Genomic DNA, 22,276 nt, shown 5'->3' with positions numbered 1-22,276 from the left:
AATGATGACATGACATTGTTGTAAAGCCAACTCCAAGTGAAAGTGTTGTCATCCAGTAATATCAGCTCAAGCTTTTGAATGTGTTAAGATAAAACATGAATGGTGTACTCTTTCTACTTTGATCTCCAATGTCCTATTTACTTGTCATGTTTCCGTGGACTCAATCCATGCCACTTTCTGCAAAGTAAATAAGGAATACCAATGTCTTCTGATTTTTGTACTCATACTGCTGCTTAGAAAATGTAACCAAATAAAAAGTAATAGCAATGAAGCAAGAATAGTATCAAACTCGAAACATTATCAATGGGTTTAGATCTTATAGTATAGAACTATAGTTTTGTGGATCAATAGTTCATTTGCAACCTGTGATATCTTCCTATCTAACTTAGCATTACACAAATCAGCTAATGCCATATCAACTGGGCAGGTAAAGTGTCTCTGCATGTGAAGAAACTCCTTCACTATAACAAATGTCTTGGCAATAAATGTCACTGTTGAATTGCCTTAACTATACAGATTTTTGTTGTTCTTGTTATTTTCCTAATATTTAGTGGGAATAAACATGTCTATAACACAATCTATTATTTCATGCCCTACACTCTGGGAAAAGGGAAAACTGATCTTAATCACTTTTTACGGGACAGCCTTTAAATACCCGAAGAATGCTATCATATTTCCCATCCAATCTTTTCTTCTAAAAGTTCAACATTCTCAGTTTCTTCACAAAACTTCAGGATCATCCTTTTTGCCCTTCTCTGCATCTATTCTACTTTGACTGAATAGTTCATACATAACATAATCAGAACAGGACACAAGATGAAAGCTGGATGTAATTTTACTGACCAGTTGCAAATAAAGTGAAATGATTATGTCTCATGATTTTGAAATTATACATTTGTACACATATCACTTATTGATCACTGAAGCAGTAGGCATGAACTTAAATGGACTCCAGAAGATGGTAGAGGACAGGAAGACCTGGAGGAACGCTGTCCATGGGGTCGCGATGGGTTGGACATGACTTCGCAATTAACAACAACAACAACACTTATTGATATATATACACAAATGCTATTCTCAGATCTTTTCAATAAGCATCACCCATCCTAAACTTGCGAGTTTATTTTTTCTCCCTAAATAAAGAACTCTATATTTGTCTCTGTTGAATTCTATTCTATTATTTTCAATCCATTTCTCTATAAACTACTAAGTTTAGCCATTCTTGATAGATATCCTCAGGTTGTTTTCAAAACATATGTCAGATAGGACAGGATACAATATTATAGTTGGTATCAACTGTGTATTTATATGGAGCAAAAAAAAAAAAAGAATATGATTCAAAGTTCTCCAAGACTCAAAATCTCCTATTATATTATAGAGCAAATTGTCTATTATGGATAACAGAATGGTTAAAATATCCAAACAGCAGAACACTAATTATGGAAGAATGAGACCTTGTGAATGGACTTCATAGATATCTATGCTATGAAGAATAAAAAAAAATCTGAAAGGACATATAGATGAAGTTTTTTTTAAAAATGTGGAAACTTCTAAAAGCCAAGATCTGTCTGGCAATCTCACCATTAGAGTCACTATCAAACATTTTTACACTAAGGACAATTACAAAAAGAAAAGATTTAATTACAGATGCCAGTATAATGTATCTGAATGCAGGGAACAGAATGAAAATATGACAAAAGTTGTCCAATGAAGGAAGGAATTAATCATGGTTAATGTATGTGCAAATAACAGAAAAAATAAAAAGTTATCTTAAATAGAAAGGGATCTTGAGAAAGATAATAGAACTTGAAATGTTTAAATATTGCCAAAATCACATATTAGGATGACTTTACAATTTGTTACTAAAATATAATACAGCTATAGAACAAATCTAAAGCTGCATGAAACATAGCTTCAACAATGCAATGAGTAAAAAAAATCAATAAAATTTACTTTGCATTATAATTTAAGGGAAAATTGGTAAGTTTTACAGATGGTATGAAACTCCATTTACAATTGCCAAAATAGACAAAGCACATAATGACAAATGCTGGAAATGTCACAACAAAGAAGAGATATTTTACCACATGTAGTGCTATGTTGGAAAAAATAACCCTCAAAAGTACTAGAAACAAATGAAACTATTTTTTTAAAAAAAATCCTAAATGTAAAAATTGAATTGAAACCACACATATTTTTATTCAGTATAATTAAAAAAATAAATGGAAAACATCACAATTCACCATGATATATGTTGGCAGGTATGAGAACAAATCTGGCACAACACTGAAAAAGAGACACCTTGCCAAAACTATTAGTTTGGAGATGAAAATTGAAAAACTCCAAGGCACCTGAAGGCAGGACAAGAAACAATGGATGGAAACTAATCAAGGAGAGAAGCAACCTAGAACTAAGGAGAAACTTTCTGACAGTTAGAACAATTAACCAGTGGAACAACCTGCCTCCAGAAGTCGTGAATGCTCCAACACTGGAAGTTTTTAAGAAGAAACTGGACAGCCATTTGTCCGAAATGGTATAGGGTTTCCTGCCTGAGCAGGGGGTTGGACCTCCAAGGTCCCTTCCAACTTTATTATTATTATTATTATTATTATTATTATTATTATTATTATTATTATTATTATTATTATTATTATTATTATTATTATTGGCTCAGCATTTAAATTGTTTAAAAACTATATTTCTATCTTTTGTGAGAACACTTTTATTATAATTTTAAATTTGACCTGTGAATGGATACATTCTAGAAAACCAGGAATATAGGAGATCCAATGGTTATGAGATATAAATAATAATAATAATAATAATAATAATAATAATAATAATAATAATAATAATAATAATAATAATAATAATAATAATAATAATAATAATAATAAAATATTTCCCCCCAGAAGCAGCACTGCAAGATATTAATATTCTACAGTCACCTCCAAGAATGTGATGGAAAGGAGGGATGTTGACTGTTTTTCATAAAATCACTACACAAAAGAAAAAATGGGTGTATGATAATAGCCTTATCATGCAAAAGGCATGTCCCACCCCTCCATTCCTTCTTCATACTGCTCTACATTTGGCTCACTTTAACAAAGGGAAATATAGGCATAAATGAAGCAAAAACCTGTCATTTGAATCAAGGGAAATGTACAAAATAATTGTTATTCTTATCCTTCAATTTCTGGGTGGGTATGGGTAGTTCATAAATTTAATTACAGATTCCTATTACAATAACAGTGACAGAAACATTGTTTTCGAAGACATTTTTAATGCATATCAGCACTCAATGAGATTTCACTTTTAACAATGTTTTAAAAGACACCCTGATTACAATGTCAAGAACAAAAGGAAAAGTAGATGATGTTTCCTCTAATTATTACTTTGGATAGACTGAATTTGGCCAAAATAAAAATAAGCTACATACCATTGGGGTGGGAGGGGAGTGCATTTCTCAAATAGGTGGTGTTAGAAAGAAAAATAATGGAAGAAAAAAAAGCATCTCGACAAGAATCTTGAAAGTCTAAAATGTACTGTCTGTAGTAAGAATGGTAGAGTAGAGAGGAAAGTAACCTTGTTGAAACATCATTTCTGGCAAGGTGATTAGGTGGTGGGGAGAAGAATGTATATTGTCAAGTGCAAATCCCTAAACAGAGCCCTTCCTTTCATGATGCACAGATTTTTTTTCAGGAGGGACAAAAATTAAAGATGGAATTAGAAAGATTTTTCTCTAATCCTACTCATCACCTCCAGCAATATAGTTAATACAAAAAAAATTCTTTGATTTAAGATAACATTGTAAGGCAGATCAGTTTTCACTCATAAGTCAACAATATGTAAAAAATACAAGATATCTCTCTAATAATCCATGCAACTTTAACTATAAAGATTCCATAGTTTCATATCTTAACATTAGCTTTGTTATAGCTTGGGTTACCACCACTACCATGGTTTTGCAAATCAACTTTCCTAGAACTGTAAGGCTGAAAGGGACTTCGGAGGTCTTCTAGTCCAATGCCCTATTCAAGATGGAAACCTTATACAATCCTGGTCAAATGGTTGTCCAGTCTATTTCTGAAAATGTCCAGTGATGGAGTTCCCACAACCCCAGGAGGCAAGCTATTCCACTGATTGTTCTGTCAGAACATTTCTCCTTACTTCTAGGTTGGATCTCTTTTACAAGTTTCCACCCACTTCTTCTGGTCCTGTCCTCAGGGGAGTAAGTCTATCCCCTTTTCTTTGTGACAGCCCCTCAAGTACTGGAAGACAGTTAGCAAGTCCCCCAAATCCTTCTCTTCAATAGGCTAGACATATCTACTCCCTCATCCATTCATCAACCTCCAGACCCTTTTTCGTCTTTGTTGTTCTTGTCTACACACTTTCCCAGGTCTCAACTTTAATTTGTCCAAGCAGATATTCAACAGGTACTATTTCCCTAATCATCATGATGATGCCCTAATAGATGTATGCCTTGTACACCTCTATGAGGCTAAGGTTTTTTCCCCCCAAATTTATCTACAGTAATTATTGTGCAGACAAAGAAAACCCCTAATCCATCCACAATTACTTTCCACAGATGTTATTCACAGTGTGTTTATATTTTCATTTCCTGCTAGCTATAATGAAAGGTTCTTATTTAACATATTGTAGAAAAGCAGAAAGTTTCATTAACCACCCCCATACTTGGTCCTGCAAATGCCCTTTGTCAGAATAATTCCTGAATGACTTCCAGAGACATTACACATGCCTAAAGCTTAGAGCTGTCATGTATTAGGTTATTTGCTAGAACTTTATTTGCAATTAAAATAGACCTTTACCCACTTATCAGCTTTATGTTGATAGGGACTTTTTGAAAAAAAAATATCAAAGCACAATCTTGAGAGATGTTCAATATTTCTAAAAGCAATTCAATATCAAAAATTAACTATTTTTCTTTAATGAGAGCCAGACTGCTTTAAAATATAATGAAATCTTTATCTTCATAAAAATAGACAAATTAAATGGTCTCTTTGAAGTTAATACCTTTAATAGACCTGCTGACCTTTTTTTACTGAAATCAAGGCTTACGTGGTTGTGTCATTCAATTTTTCTATAAAAAAACCTGCCTTTCAATTTGAATTTAAATACTTTTGCTCTCTCACTCTTTCACAATGCTGTGGCTAAGCTGCTTTTAAGCTATTCCTGCTGTTATCTGAAGAGTGGAACCACTAGTTTATATCTACTTTGGTTTCCTTCCAATTTACTTAATTAAATATCGATAGATCACTTTCTTTCTTTAGACATGCCTCAGCAACCTCAGTTGAATTCAGGAAGTATTGATCTAGTCTTTTGTTTAAAAATAATAATCAGTAGCTGAAACTGATTTGAAAGAGTAAATGCTTCTCCTAAAGGAGTTGTGTATGGATGCTTGGACAAAATGCTTCATGACCTTTGCTTTCAAAATTTTGCATAGCACAGAAGTGATTTTAATACTAAACTAAATGGTACAAGGACTCATTAAGGCTGTGCAGTATTTTAATGTTTCAGAGAGTGCAAGCATGTTCAAGTAGCATCTGTTGCCAATTTCTTAAAGCAACTGCATCTCTTCCTAAGATCACACAGCTGCTGGGGGAGGGGAAATTTGCCGGCAATGGAGAAAAAGCTCCGATACGTTGCGCGACGTCACGTGACGTCGCGAGTTTGACATGCCTGGTTTAAGGGGTCACAAATAAGTCATAGGTGTGAGTACGCACATGCAATGAAGAACCTTTTTAAACATCTGAAACAAGAAAGTAAACAGACAGTGCATATTGAATGTCTTGGCTGACAGTTGAGAATGCCTGGTCTAAGTTCAGGCTTATTCTATGGGGTAGATCTATATACCATGATCACAGCTATATGTGGTAGATCTATATATTGTGATCACAGCTGTTTTGTATTTCCTGTCATTTCCCTCTTTCCTCCATTCAGCCAGTTCAGCAACATATTCAAACCAACAAAGTTACACTTGCTATATTTTTCATCTTCAATGCCTCAATCCAAATTTTGGTAGCACCTTTGGCATGCCTCATTTTTAAAGCAGTTGTCAAAAATATAAGTAAAATCCTTTCTTGATGTCACACCTGTCTATCTTACTAAGAATTTCACAGCATAACAGTCTGTCCATTTAATACTTGTTTTTACAGGAAAAAATAAATAAAATGAACACCTCCTCTGCTTGCCCTGTCATCTAGCTATAAAGTACATTATCAAAAGAGGATACTTAAGCAGGAGGAACTAAGATTTTCAAAATGATAAGGCTAGCTTTGCATTATATTAGTTAGATTATGTGCTACTCTCATAGCTCCAAAACTTCAGAAAATGAGAAAGTATGTAACTTGTCACATGATAAAGAACCCCATAGCATAGGTTGTATATTTGTATGCCAATGTACACTTGATAATACATCAATAGACACATTACTGGTGGTGGCACAACTATCTTATTCCAGTCTATCCCTCCCTGAAACGAATCAAGAGATTAGGCTTTTTAGGGATTATGAGATGCCTTCCCAAACTTCTAAAATTCAGTACAAAATATATATATTACTTAGTGTCTGTCTTTGATAAACAGCTGTTGCTTATGTTCATACAGCAACAAACTATCAAGTTTAAACATGAATTTTAAGAGTTTAGATCATAGAATAAAATGGCTAAAATACCTTGATAACCAACCCAACTAAGGAAAGCAGAGAAGCCTAGTAAAAATGAATAATCGATTAGAAATTGATTTCATTTGAACATGGATAAAACACCACATTGCCATGCCTACTTAAGGGGCCCTCAGGTTCCAGTTTGAGATCAGAAGAAGTTACCCAGATACACAGTCCATCATGGTAGGTAAGCATCTTTACTCAGCTTACCTATTATATCACGTATTATTGGGAAGCTACTTTATGCATTGATTGGTCTCCATGTGTATGAAAGCACAATCTCCTCCTATCCACTACAGCAGTGTTTCTCAACCTTGACAATTTTAAGGCATGTGGACTTCAACTCCCAGAATTCCACAGCCAGCATTGCTGGCTGTGGAATTCTGGGAGTTGAAGTCCACATGCCTTAAAATTGTCAAGGTTGAGAAACACTGCACTACAGTAAAATATAGCACTTTTTCCCCCACAATGTAATGACATCTCGGATTTCATTTCTCAGGCCTGAGGCTAGATTGCATTTGATTGTTGACATTGGGGAAACTCAAGTTCCCAAAGAAATTCCTCAATAGAAAGCTATTTATCCAACACACTTAGTATTACAACTCTGCCTATACATCTGACCAAGCCAAGCCATATGTATTTCTATGTTTCAATGTATAGATCAACTCTGATGCTTCTGAATAATTACATCTTAATAAGATAGTATTCAAGGAATGCTCAAAAATGTTATTCTTTCACTCCAAAAAGGCACATGGTGGATCAGGCTAAGAAAAGAAGCAAACCCAAATATTTAATGATGTCCCATACTCATGATTCAAAGACTATAGAACGGTCCTGTCTTTGGCCTTTAGAGAAAACAATGGGGAATGGAGATATCAAAATAACCATAGTTTATAGATTAAAGATGGAGGGGAGGAATCTTTGTTTTTCAGGATAGTACTTGGACCTAAGCTCAACTCTGTTTTTGAAATATAATGTGTACCTTTAAAAAGAGAGTATTTTCAAATGCTGTACTGTTAAATAGTGACAAGATAATCATATACTGTAAGTCTACTCAGAAGGAAATGAAAATGTATTTGCAAATAAATCAGTGGAACGTACTCTCAGATGTACGATTATAACTTAAATTATTTTTTTTTTCTATTTCTTTCAAAAGAAGTCATTTGGAAAATTTATCTAGATATTGCTAAATGGTTTATATAATGCAGGCTTATAATTTATACCAGATTCTGTAGTATTTTTTATTTATTTATATTATAGCTTCTTCATAAGCTTCTGTACTGGAATTCTTCTAAGCATCTTTTTTTTTTAATTTTTGGAGAAGAAACTATACCTAATTATGAATTTTAATCCCAACGTTATTATTTTTATGAATAACTCAAGGCAAACAACATACCAAATATTCCTCCGTCCTCCTATTTTCTTCACAACAATAACTGTGTGAGGTGGGCTGGGCTGACAGAGAGTGACTGGTTCAAAGTCACCCATATGGTTTTCATTTCTTATTTCATTAATTATTGGAACTGATACAATACATATTTGATTACAATAATATATTTGTTACAGCGCAAATAATTCATTTATTATAATAAGGTTTCGTGTGTGGCAATTATTCACTCCTTAAAAACACTATAATGGAACATGAATCTCTGCTTCCTAAAATAAGATAGCTGTGGGAAATTATGAAAAACTGAAATAGGTTACTTCCCCATGGATTTCCACTGAATTGGTTTCAACTTTTTTTTTTTCCAAAAAGCAAAATATCTTACCCATTTTCTGAGCAATCTGACCAGATTGGAACAAGTCTTGGGAAAAGTTTACTTTTTAAAAGTCACTGAGATTTTTCCTCCCAGCATGCTGCAGGAGGGGGAAATCTCTCTTATTCCCTTTTCCTTTTTAAGATCATGTCACCAATGTCCGGCCTAATCAAGTCTATTGGTTTTAGAGGAAACAAGCATTGGTTCGACAGGAAGAAGTGTTGCTGAAGAGGAACGCTGTTCGCCTCCTCTTTTGTAATACAAATGAACCTTACTCCAAAAACCTTGGGTTGGCTAGAGAGAATGGCTGATCCAAAGTCCTATGGCTGAGGACTTGGGTCCCTATTATGCATCTTAACATCTCCATGTCTTCTCCAAATTAGTGTCTGTCCATTGTATCAATCTTTTATCAATAAAGAATTTAACATTTTATTGTGTTCTTTTAGCTAAAGTGCACCATGCTGTTAACATACTTTGTCAGCTCCAGTGCAATTTTCATGGGTAATTTCCCTTTTGGTTATACTATGATTGTTTTTCCTGATAAAATAATTCCTGTTAGAACACTGCCAGCAACAATTTGGATTCTCATATCAAGGAAATGTGGTATAGACCAGGGGTAGGCAACCTTGGCTCTTTTATGACCCGTGGACTTCAACTCCCAGAATTCCTGAGCCAGCCATGCTGAGGGGAAAGGGAGAGATTTCCAAGCTGAGCCATGCTGGCTCAGGAATTCTGGGAGTTGAAGTCCACCAGTCATAAAAGAGCCAAGGTTGCCTACCCCTGGTATAGACTGTGTCTAACAAATTAATCACCTTATTTATACATTCATTCCTTCATTCAGGTTGTCCCACTACAAAGTCAATCTATACGCTGCAGGTAAGTCCTCAACTTTCAAACACAACCGGAACCAGAATTTCCATTGCTAAGCAGGGCGGTTGTTAAATGAGCTGTAGATGATTTTATGACATTTTTTTTGCCATGGATATTAAGTGAATCATTGCAGTTCTTAAGTGAATCAAATGGTTGATAAGTGAATCCAGTGTTTCTCTTGATTTTTCTTGTCGGAAATCAGGTTGCAAATGGCAATCCTGTAACCCCAAGGTGCTGCCACCATCATAAATACATGCCAATTGCCAAGCACCTGAATTTTGATCATGAGACCATGGGATGCTGCGAAGGTTGTAAGTGCAACCGTCACTTTTTTCAGTGCTGTTGTAAATTTGGAAGGTCACTAAGCAAATGGTCATAAGTTGAGGACCACCTGTAATTGCAAGAAAACACAGCAAAAACTTGCATGTTTATAGAACATGTATGCTTGGTTTAGGTTTGTTTCAGTTTCCTTATTTATAAAGTTATTTTGTCTTTAAATTATTCATCCTTGGTAGCTTTCATAACTTTGTTATAAACCACAGCTACAGTATGATTTTGAATATGTTAAATCTCCTTGTTACTTCCTATGAACCATGAACCTATGCATATTTCTAAGTTCGGTGTAATAAATAGGAAAATAATTCAGTGTGACTGATCAGTTCTAAACCAAAGAGGCTTTTATATGAGCAGAAAACCACTATGTTTACACAAGGAGTGTTGATTCTGCCTCCCAGTTACAGTTACAACCTCTTTCTCCCCTCCTTCCTTTTCCTTCTTTCTATACACTTTTATGCTGCCTCAAAACGATTGTCCTGAACAGTTTTCAATTCCTACATACATAATGAGGTTAAAACAATAGAAATAGAAACAATGCACTATGATAAAAAATGAAACCATAATCTACCCTAATAAGCATTCTCATTATACCAAATATCCCAGCAGCTCTGGAGAAATGTTGATACCATTTTCAAAAGCCTCAGGGAAGAACTAGTCTTCATTGTCCACATGTAGGAGAGGGGTCATTCTTATGCCAGGAAGTTAGAATAGAATAGAGCTGGAAGCAGGAGAACCTTTATCATCTCAGACAAGTGACTGTCCAGTCTCTTCTTAAAAACCTCCTGTCATGCCCCCATCAGAGCCTGAATATGCTGAGGAAGATGAGCTGGAACTGGAGCCGACAGAGATAGAGGGGGAAGCCTTATTGGCTTTGGAGGAATATGGGGAGGAGCAGGCTGAGGCAGGCCAGGGCCTTTCAGCATTGGGACGGCTTAAAGGCAGGGAGGAACAGGGGCAGGATGAACATGAGAGACAGAGTTCAGGCGATGAGCATGGGCCACCCCCTCCTGATCCTAGAGCAGGGCTTTTCAACCAGTGGTACGGGTACCACCTGTGGTACATTGGCACCTGGCAGGTGGTACGCGACCATCCTAGAAAAGTGGTAGCGGGGGAGGGGAATGAGCTGAACCGGTGGCAGCACCGCACAAGCCTGAGCGAGAGATGGCTGGAGCTGCAGGGCTGTCAGGGCTCAGCGGAAGCGCCAGGATCAGCGCTTCTTTGGGACTGTAAGGGCTCAGTGGAAGCATCAGGATCAGCTACAGGCTCCAGCTGGAAAGCAGCACTGATCCTGGCGCTTCTGCTGAGCCCAGAAGAAGCGCCGATCAGCTGGAATGTTGCAGCATCTCCAGGGTCTTGTGATTTACATTCAGATGCTTGGTAACTGACTCATATTTATGACGGTCACAGTGTCCCAGGGTCATGTGAAGTGACCAAAACCTGCTGCAATCATCCATCAGATGGGGGGAATAAAAACCAAACACCCCCCCACCCCACCCCCGCTGCCAATCCTCAACAGAAATGCTCACAACAATGAAAACCTCAGACAGGAGGAAGAGCGCCGCCGGGTGGACAGGCAGGTGTCTTGCTTGGTTGTGCCTTGGGGGGCACTTTTTTCAGTGCCATTGTAACTTCGAACAGTCACTAAGCGAATCATTGTAAGTCGAGGACTACCTGTACTTTATCACTTTTTTCCTTTTTTTTTTTTTTGGTCATCAAGTTTTTGACACCTTGCTAGGCAACTAGTGGTACTCGGATGTTGCCATATCCTAAAAGTGGCACAATGGGTGAAAAGGTTGAAAAGCCCTGTCCTAGAGCAATAAAAGTGGAGAGAAGGAGGGAACAACGTAGGCAGAACTGATTACTCAGAAGAGCGCCCAGCCCCTCTCCACAAGGCACCCCTGGGGAATGAGACTTAAGGAGATGCTGTGGGGAGGGGCATTTGTCGGGAACAAAGGCTGAATTATTGGAGGTTTGTGTGCCATTGCCGACATTGGAAACAACTCTCTGATCTCTTGTTCTGTGTTGTGATTTCTCCTTGTAAACCCTGAAACTCTGACCTTTGGACTGGCTGACAAACTTGATTTGGTGCTCCAAACCTCAGTTTGAATTTTGGCTTCTCTTCTGAAACTACTCAGGCAAGCTTGTATTTCCACAGACTCCTTAGATTTGGATGTATGTTCCTTTCTTTGTTATCTACTTGGCCTTGAGTACATTGCTGTTCTAATCTAAAAAAACTTTTAAACTATTTGCAGCCAAGGCTGCTGAAGGTGTGTGTGTGTGTGTGTGTGTCATTACTTGTTCTGGGACTTGCCAGGAATGTGGGAACATTTGGAACAATAAAGGGGAGGTTTGAACTGCCAGCTGACTGTGTTGCCTCTGTGCCATGCCCTGGGTCATCACACCTCCATGGATGGAGCACCCACGATGTCTGAAGGCAAGCTGTTCCACTGGTTAATTGTCTTCACTGTTAGGAACTTTCTCCTTAATTCCAGGTTGCTTCTCTCTTTGATCAGTTTCCAACCATTGTTTCTTGTCCTGCCCTCTGGTGCTTTGGGGTATAATTTGACCCCCTCTTCTTTGGAGCAGCCTCTCAAATACTGGAATATTGCTATCATGTCACCCTTATTTTTTCTAATGCAATGAAAACTGAGAATGCTCACTTCTCTCTGCCATGAGCATTCTTTCTGAAATAACATCTACCGTATCATCTAACCTCTATCAAGAGCTCTTCCTGGATGGCAAATTCCATTTGAAATATGTAATCACGGAGATGCTCAGGTCCAAGCTACTGTATGTAGGGCTTCATAGGTAAAAATCAGCACCTTGAATTAGATGGCTTAGTAACAAACAATGCAATTCTCGTAGTTAAAGGTCAAATGGCAAACTAGGTTGAGCTCATTATTACATTGGCCACTGCACTTAACACCAGCTGCAGGCCTTTGGAGTAGCCCCACATAGAGCAAACTGTGATAATCTAGAGCCAAAGTTACAAAGGAATGAGTGACCATTAATAAAGCCCCCTATTCTCCAATTAAGCTTTGCTGTACAAAGGTCATCCTGGTCAAAAATTGACCCACTCCTCAGCAGGAACCCTGAGTTCAACAACCCCCTCCCTGACAACCCCCAAACTACACAACTGTGGCCTACAGCAGACAATTGCCTTGTCTATAGTCAGGGCTGGATTTACTGTGGGATTTGAAAAACGATAGTAGCTTCTCACTATTATTAAAACTGAACCTGTTTCTCCTCATGTAAACACCAGGTATCAGATCAGAACAACATCTCCTGCTAAGCCTGAAGTGATGATATATAACTGCATATCATCAGCATATTGAAGATACCTCATACTCTCCTGGATGGATGATTTCCCCTAGCAGCTTCATCTAGATGTGTATGAAATAATATTTTATTATGTTAATATTGGTGTTGAGATTACTTAATTTTAATTGTTTTTTATGTTGCCATAAGCCATCATGAGTCTGTGGTAGTGGTGGTGGTGGTGGTGGAGGAGGAGAAGGAGGGAGAGGAGGAGGAGGAAGAGGAGGAGGAGGAGGAGGAGGAGAGGAGGAAGAAGAAGAGGAAGAGGAAGAGGAAGAGGAAGAGGAAGAGAAGGAATACTCTGGACTGCTTAGGAAAGAGAATCACTATAAAACAATGCCCTCCATTCTCAATACTTACACATGATCCAGAAGAATACTATAATGAAAAACTACTGAAAGGTCCAGCAAACCTAGAGACTCAAACTCATCCATGCAGGTTCCTCTGGAGGTAATTTCTCTACATTATTCGATTCTGAGAATTCTTCATTTTCTCTGAATTTCAAAATGAATGCAATGTTTGGCATTAGCCCTTGAAATTCCATATAGACTGTAAATGTATTTGTATATGTTTTTGAATTCAGCAGGGTTCTCTTTTGCACAGATATTTATAAAAATTAGAATACTTATAAAATGTATAGAATAAATATAAAATTATATTCATAGAATTACACTGGTAGTTTCTAATCTCCAAAAACTATTCAGAAATAGCCAATCCATTTGCCTATTTTTACTTGACTATTTCTGAAGATCCCTACAAATATTTATGGAAACTATATATTGGATCATATCTTAGTTGTAATAGATTGTACGTTCTGTCAATTTTTACAGATTCTGTAACTTCTTGCTAGAAACTGAAAGAAATGAAAATTTAATTTTGGGATTTGAAAATTATAATTGTTTATAGAATTAATGTATATTATTGTTGGTTTGACAGTGAGAGGCTAATGTATTTTATATCTGTATTTGTACCAAAGAAATTTGGAAGTTAATCCTTTTTTCCATTTCCCCTTTTTTTCTCCCTCCCTCCCTTTGCACTCCTGCAAAGTGCATTGTTTATCTTTTGCTGAAAAAAAAAAAGAACTATAAACATAGTTGTTTGGCTTTGTTTTATAGTTTTGATAATATTTCATTTATATAGTATTTGTCTGTTTTATCATATTGAATTATATTGTATTATATATTAGACATTGAATGGATAAAATTTCTTCTCCATATATTGCATTACTTCTAACACCTGTGGTTGTACACAGTTTTTGGCCATACCATGGGAAAAGCAAATTTGATTTGTGCACAAAGACTTGCAAACTGATATTTCCAATATTATTTCTTTATGCTTGTCTGCTGCACTTTATCATTCCCAACATTTAAAAAGTAGGTATAAAATTGCCTTAGCATTCTCTTGATTGGTTGGAGGCCATGCCAAGTATACTGAACACAGGACTTCCAACTTGTAATAAATTTACAGACAGTCGTGTATCTGATGGTGGACAAAACAACACTACATCCACACAATCAGAAGTTCTTAAAAATGATTCTAAATTTTCTTGATAAAGAATTAGATTTGATGTAGAAAAAGTAAGAACACTCATGAAGGAAAATAGGCTTCCTCTGTATATCATTATAATCTATTTCTGTTGTGCCATCAAAGCAACCTTGGCTCTATACAGCGTTGTGTTTGAACAGCAATTTAGCATTATTCTGGCTGGCAATATGTTTTATGAGGATGTTAACAGCTGCCACACAGGATAATAAAAATCCTCACCAGTTCATTACAATAACAAATCTGATCAGACACTTTTTCAGCAAAGTAGCTCTTTCTGAGTATCTGCACAGCTAATGCACACAGAAAGTTTTAATTATCTATTTCTAATTTCACCTTATACCTTTGGGGTCTTTCCATCTGACTCATTACTTACTTTCATAGTTTTGCCTCCTTCGTTTATTTTTTTATTCCATTTTTAAGACCTAATACGACCAATTTATCAATGCTAGTATATTACTGCTTTGTTTTAATGTTTTATCGTTTTTGCTGTGAGCAACCAAAGTTGGCCATAAAAGTTTTTTAAATAAATAAAAAAATGAATAAAAGAATTTAGATTAAGCAGCTAAGACTTATAAAAACATGGGTTCCAGGGTCCAAGTTCCTCTTTTTTCTCTCCATACTTCATACTTTCCATGCTTATCGGATGGATAATTATGGGATCTTTATGGTTTTGTTACAGCAGAAGTAGTGCATATGTATACAGATGACAGTACAAAGAGAAGACTCACCCCAAAACATTTGTTTGGGTCTGTATTTTAAAAGACAAATTCTCATGTCAGGTACCCTATCCATTTCCAGCTAAAGAAGGGTGTTGGGTACAAATCACAGAAAGTAAAGCTTGATTCTCATAAATTTTGAATGGACCCTTTCTAAGCTATCGTATCTCCATAGATTTAACATTTCCTGTTTCCAACCAGTGAAAAATAGATTCCTAAATATCTGAAAAACTAAATCTGCTCAATCAGAACACAATTGATTTTACAATTACGGGCCTATTGATACATTTCTTGGTCAATAAGACTACGTTTGTTTTAGAGTAATTAATTTCTACTTTTTCATCATGGCACATAATATTGTTTAAAGCCTGAAGAGAGGGCAAATTCAGTCATGGAAAGAATAATGACATTGTCAGCATACAGAAGGATAGAAAGAAGTTTATGATCTAGCCACAGGACAGAGTATTTGAAACTGCCTATACTGTACTATTGAATTAATCTAAGATATAAATAAAGTGGGGACAAGGATGCACTTTGTTTAACTCCTATTAGAATGGGAGATATCAAAAGATCTCAGATTATAAGTGACTGTCGTGCTATTAAGTCAGGATCAACTCGTAGCAACTACATAGATTTTTTTCCCATGACAATCTGTCCTAATTTGTCTTCCAGGTCTTCTAATGGTGAACTTATTGGCACAATAACTGAATCCATCCACTTACTGCTGATCATCCTCTTATCTTTCCTTCCACCTTTCTCAGCCTCTGAGCCTTCTCCAGAAAGCTGGATCTTTGCACAATGTGTCAAAGTAGGATAATTTGAGCTAGCTCATCTGTGCCTTGAGAATGGGAATTCTGTCAACAATATATTTTACCTTCATTTAAATGTTCCCATATAGCATCATAATCAGCTATAGAGTAGATGGAGTCTACAGAATACGCTGCCAATTTCCTTCATAATCTCTTCATTGACTATTATCAAAGGTCATCCTTAGTTCACAGAAAACAGCAGGGAATTCATTGAAGGCAACAGGAGTATTTTGCTTTTAGATGATTTAAGTGGATACTTTCATCAAAAGTTGCCAGCTAGCACTTTTCCTTCAACTGATAAATTAATCATAAATGTGTCTGGCATATAGTTTACTTACAATATTTAATAAGCAAACTGGCTGGAAATTAATCTAGAAGGACTTGGAAACTTTTTGAAAGATTGGAATTGTTGTAAATCAACCCAAACTCTTTGGACCTCTGTAAGAAATAGTTAACATGAGTGAGTTAGGATGCCAGCACAGGAGTCCACCATTCAGAATTTAACGCCAAGATAGTTAGAATGCAGTATTGCAGGCCGACTCTGCCAACTGTCAGGAATTCGATCTTGACCGGCTCAAGGTTGACTCAGCCTTCCATCCTTTGAAGGTAGGTAAAATGAGGAGCCAGGTTGTTGGGGGAAATTTGCTGACTCTGTAATCTGCTTAGGAAGAGCTGTAAAGTACTATGAAGTGGTATATAAGTCTAAGTGCTATTATTATTGCTATTCTGCAGGAATCAAATTCTATTCCTCAACTCTCTGAAAACATTAGCATGTTTTATCTTGCAATAGCTTTGGAGGCCTCCAGCAATGGTGAGTAGACAGTTAGATAAAGGCTTAGGACCAAATTCACTAGCTGTTGTAGCAGAAAACTCATGGAAGTGATTGACTCATCTCTTCAGTAGGGTGGAATTCACAGCTCAAGAATCGGGTCTAGAGGCTGAACTGGCAACAAGATGCCAGAATTAAATAACAAAATTATTCTTTAAAGACTTTTTTAAATTCATGTTCTTAAATTTCTTCATGATCCAGGGAGAAAAGAGAGATTTAAATGTGCAACAGAGCAAAAAAAATTAACAGATTCATTCATCCAAACAGTGAGCTTTAAGTACTCTGCATCTAACAGTTTTGATTTTATTTCCTTTGTATTAACTATATGTATGATGTTACATAGCTTACCAACTTTTTTATTTATGGCAATTTTTTTTCTTTTTAAATCTCCATGACAAGCAAACAGAACCTGATCCTCTCTATAAAGAAAATAATTGCACCATAGTACATGAGTGTGGAAATTACATTCTGGTAGTAATATTAATATTTCATTTGCTACATGCTTCTAAATAAATGTGGTACAATATCGGGATGAACAATTTTCAAAGTTCTGCAAAATTCTGTGTGTGGGTGTGCGCACGGATGCGCACATGAATGTGTACAGTTTCCAAAGGCTGTAGAATGGAAAGTGATTTGGACAAGCACAAGTTAGTATGTTTTTTCGGGGAGGCTTCAAGAGACAAAAAGGAGTGTGCTGGGCTGCATTAATCTTAGCGAAGGCTTAAGCTCCTCCCCCCACACACATAAGCATTTGCATTTTAACCCTCTCTCCCAAATCAGGAAAAGGATTCACCTAACTTGTTGTGGAATAAAAGCCTTTAAAGCAGGGATAAGCAATGTAGCATCAGTGAGTAAATAGTCTCTGAGTTCTCCAAAATGAAATTCTTGGAATCACAAAGATAAAAATATCAAATCTCATGACATTTGAATTCAACGAAGTCTTCCCAGAGGACACTAAAATCCCCAGGCAAGGATATGATTTTTCAAGAGGCCATTTAAGAAGTCGATGTTGTTCTTGTTCTTAGATGTTGAAAATATCTCTATTTCTATCTTTCTATCTATCTCTCTACCTACCTACCTACCTCCCTACCTAGCTGTCTGTCTGTCTGCCTGCCTGCCTGCCTGCCTGCCTGCCTGCCTGCCTGCCTGCCTGCCTGCCTGCCTGCCTGCCTGCCTGCCTGCCTGCCTGTCTCAAAGTGGTGAACATAGCTCATATACCTGCCTTCTATTTTCCCCTTACCTATAACCCTGTGACTGAGTTGGTTTAATATAGAATCCATGGCTCAAAGTCACCGGGCTGGCTTTCATGCCTAGAGCAGGATTACTATACTACTCACATTCTCTTGGTTTCTAGGCCACCACTTTAATAACTGCACCAAACTGGCTCTTCTCATTTAGCTGTTGGAAACTGTAGAATTGTAACATCCACAAACCCACAATTGGTCAGATGCCAGTGAATGGTACCTGGAAATATACTGGAAACAACTCATTCAAAATAAGAAAGTAAGGAAATTAGGTAAAAATATATTGATAATAATAATAATAATAGTAGTAGTAGTAGTAGTAGTAGTAGTAGTAGTAGTAGTAGTAGTAGTAGTAGTAGTAGTAGTAGTAGTAAAGTTGGAAGGGACCTTGAAGGTCATCTAGTCCAACCTCCTGCTCAGGCAGGAAACCCTATACCATTTCGGACAAATGGCTGTCCAGTCTCTTCTTAAAAACTTCCAGTGTTGGAGCATTCACCGCTTCTGGAGGCAGGTTGTTCCACTGGTTAATTGTTCTCACTGTCAGGAAGTTTCTCCTTAGTTCTAGGTTGCTTCTCTCCTTGATTAGTTTCCACCCGTTGCTTCTTGTCCTGCCTCCAGGCGCTTTGGAAAATAGCTTGACTCCCTCTTCTTTATGGCAGCCCCTGAGATATTGGATGAATCCTCTGTTGTGAATGTGGAGGAGGGTGTAAACTTTTATGATTACTTGGCATTTTTTAAAATGCTATTTCACAATGAACATTAAATAATCGGGATGTTTAGCAGCTAAGAAATCTTCCTCACCTAACTCTCTCTGACCCTTTAGAATTATCTCTCCATGACAGTTTGAATATTCATATGATAATCTATGATGAACTACACTTAGAAAAAAAATGTTTGCCTCAAGATATAAAGTACTTTTTTCTCACCTAAGAGAAATGCTTTCTGTCAAAGTAAAATCCAAATCAGCATATGTCCCAAACTTCTACTTTTCTTCCTCAAGAATTGACATAATATATTTAGTCCTTCTATCACTAGTCCTAAAGGAAAATTTCAGCTTTCCAATCCTTGCAAGTTTTAGCATCTGCATCCTTTCAGCAGCTGAACCAATTCCTTAGTAATACCAAGGCATCCTGGAATGTTTGCCCCCAAATGTCAATGCAGCTATTAAAAAATGTTTTATTTCTATGAATCTAAACAGTAAATTGGTTCCCAACAAATGTCATATAGCAGGAAGAGTTATGTGCAAAAACGTAATAAAGACTTGAAGTACTGGAAATTTCTACTTTATTAGTTTTCTATCTCATTTTCCTCAAAACCTGCTTATAAAATAGCTTAAAAATATTCTAGGCAATGCCACGGTATGAGGGGAGTAAGGATGGATGGAAACAAGAAATACAATCTTGTTTACTTGTTTCCATTTGAAATATATTTGTGGGTTTTGCTTCATTATGGATAACTTTGTCCCTCTCCAGATTATCAACCTAGAGACATCACAGATATTAAAGAATTAAAGATGACTCAAAATCAAAAATAAACAGCACTTATGAAAAATACATTGGTTCCAAATATTATTGAACTACAACCTCCAACATCTGTAACTATGAGGGCTAATGGTGAGGGACAATGGAAGCTTTAGGTTAGCAACATTTGAAGAGCCACAGTTTTCCATTTCTGTTTACATATGTAGGTTGTTACAGACTTTAAGCTAAGATTTGTAACTGATTAAGCTCTAAAGCCTTGAATTTCAGGAAATTTCAGAATGCTTAATACCTAAGGTATAAAATCCAAATAATACCTGTAATATATGTAACATTCCCCTTTAATTGCATCTATTCCTGTTATCAGCTACCCAGAGTAGCACATTGCATTAATCTAATCTAATCTAATCTAATCCCAGCCTTTCACTTATAGTTATACCCCTTAGAATATTGTATGGCTATAGATAGTTTTCATTTAATGTTGATTTTACAACTGTTCGAAGTTACAACGGCCATAGAATGGTCCATAAAACACAGCCAAGCATCATAAATGGTCACATCACCCCATGGTCACATAACTGCATGACAGGTGGGTCAGTAGCATTCTGCAGTTATATGACCACAATTCACAATGGGTTTTTTTTGCCAATTTCTGCCATTTTCTTGCTAGTTTCCAGCCCAAAAACATGCATTCAAATGAATGGTTCATTTAACAACCACCATGACAAACACTGGAAAATTACTTCCAGTCACATGAGTGCCTCAATTTATGACTGCAATAACTTAATTCCAGACTCAATTACAGCATGACACCAGGACACTGCAACTATCATAAATATGAGTCAGTTGCCAAACATCTGAATTTTGAACATGTGCCCATGTGAAAAATGTGTGAAAATGTCATAAGACACTTTTTTCAGTGTCTTTATAACTTTGAATGGTCACTAAATGAACTGCTGTAAATCGAGGACTACCTATAATCTAGACCATTGCATCATGATATCTCATCTCAAAAAGGATGGTTCTGAGCTGTGAAAGAGAAATGAGCAATAGTATAACATTTTATGAGGAAAAAAGTAACAGAAATTTAGGAGGAAAAACATTGGAAAGAAGATATTTTTTAATTTACTTAGTCATCTACAATTAACTTTTTTTCATGGTAATATCTAAATAATCCACTGACATAAATTATTGGCATATATCTTCTATTGCAAAAGACAGTCATAAAGTTAAGCCAAATCCTAAAGTAACTTTTTAAAAGAAAATTATGGAGTCTTTGGTGCTCTCCGAACTTAATTCTTTGATTGCAGACATTTCATTACCCAACTAGGTAACATCATTACTGTGCTAGTGAGTTTGAAAGAAGCTCATAGCGTACCAAGAATTCCGTAGTCGAACCTTGAGCTACCTATATGCTCGTCTATTCTCAAGATTATCTGCAAACGAAAGTAATTTTATAATCTTATAACTTATCCTTAAACTTATGACCATCACAGCATCCCTGCAATTACATGATTGCAATTTAAGTGCTTCATAATGAGCTTCCGACAAACAAACTTAATGGAGAATCTAGCAGTAAAATCACAAGTAACAGTCCTGTTGTGACAAAGTGTCACAAAAAAATGGCTCACTTCTACCAGATTAGACCTAGACAGCTTCAGTGTTCCGGTGTAAATATGAAAACCAAAATGTTGTATATACTGTATGTTTTACTGTATACTATGTATTTTAATATATTCATTCCATTATTTACTGTGGAAATCCCACAAATGCGAAACCCCATTTAATCTTCCAATCACTCACTAGTCAACAATATTTTAGATTCAGATCAACATTTACCAAGAACAATTTACTCCAGCGATTAGATAGATATTTCTTGAAACCCTTTTTGGAAATATCCAAAAAGAGAAGTGAAACTTTTATCAGAAACTTATTATATAGCATATCAAAAATGAAAGACATAGAGAAGCTACTTCACAATGGTTGAGTTCTATTAATATTATGAAGTTATATTGTTCACTCACTGTTTAGTCACTTCCGGCATTTGGGGAAATTCCTTTTTCTTATTTTCAGCTGATTCAACAGAAGTAAGTAGCGTGGCAGCACAGGAGACGATTGACTGATGAGAATCTTCCCGGCAAACTATAAAACAGCAAGAGCTTATTTGCCAATAGTCCAAAAATGTCTCCTGTTTCTGGATATTGTTTTCAAATGAGCATTTCATATGTCCAACAAAGGACTTCAAACAATACTGTGAATGTGGGACAAAACAGGTTATCTGTCCAATGGTAGAACAATCATTCTAATTAAGTTATATAAGCCCGATTCTTAAAAATACAGGAAGGAACATACTGATATTTGATTCTTTATCAGTCATCTGAAATTATATAGTCCAGCAACAACACACAAGCATGGTGAGGAACTAATAAATGGATGACATGAAGGAGATGAAGTGCCATTGTTTCCCCCACACACTGGGGAATTCTTAACACGCTCAGATAGCTTTTCATATGTTCTCTATTGTTAGCATCTGGCCTTTCTCTAAGTTCAAAGGGCAGGAAATAAGGCTTATCTGGGAAGGATGATAAATGAAAAGAAATCTAACTTACTCATTTCAGTGATATTTAATAACACTTTAAAAAGCAACAATTTTTGGAATTTTGTTCCAATGCTAGCTTTTCTCCTGTGGCAG

The 22,276-nt window shown here is 36.4% G+C and overlaps 1 protein-coding gene across 1 annotated transcript in view; it reads right to left on the bottom strand.

Moving 5' to 3' along the window:
- CCSER1 (coiled-coil serine rich protein 1) overlaps positions 1 to 22,276 on the bottom strand; it is a 263,393-nt gene that overhangs the window by 130,489 nt on the left and 110,628 nt on the right. The window contains exon 4 of the mRNA XM_015810064.1: positions 21,609 to 21,726. Coding sequence (XP_015665550.1) covers positions 21,609 to 21,726 — 118 coding nt within the window. The remainder of the gene's footprint in view (positions 1 to 21,608; positions 21,727 to 22,276) is intronic.

Source organism: Protobothrops mucrosquamatus, unplaced genomic scaffold (genome assembly GCF_001527695.2).
Source record: "Protobothrops mucrosquamatus isolate PMUCROS unplaced genomic scaffold, P.Mucros_1.0 scaffold_34, whole genome shotgun sequence".
Taxonomy (NCBI): Eukaryota; Metazoa; Chordata; class Lepidosauria; order Squamata; family Viperidae; genus Protobothrops; species Protobothrops mucrosquamatus.
Note: the sequence above shows the minus strand (reverse complement) of the source record. Positions and strands in the feature narration are given on the sequence as shown.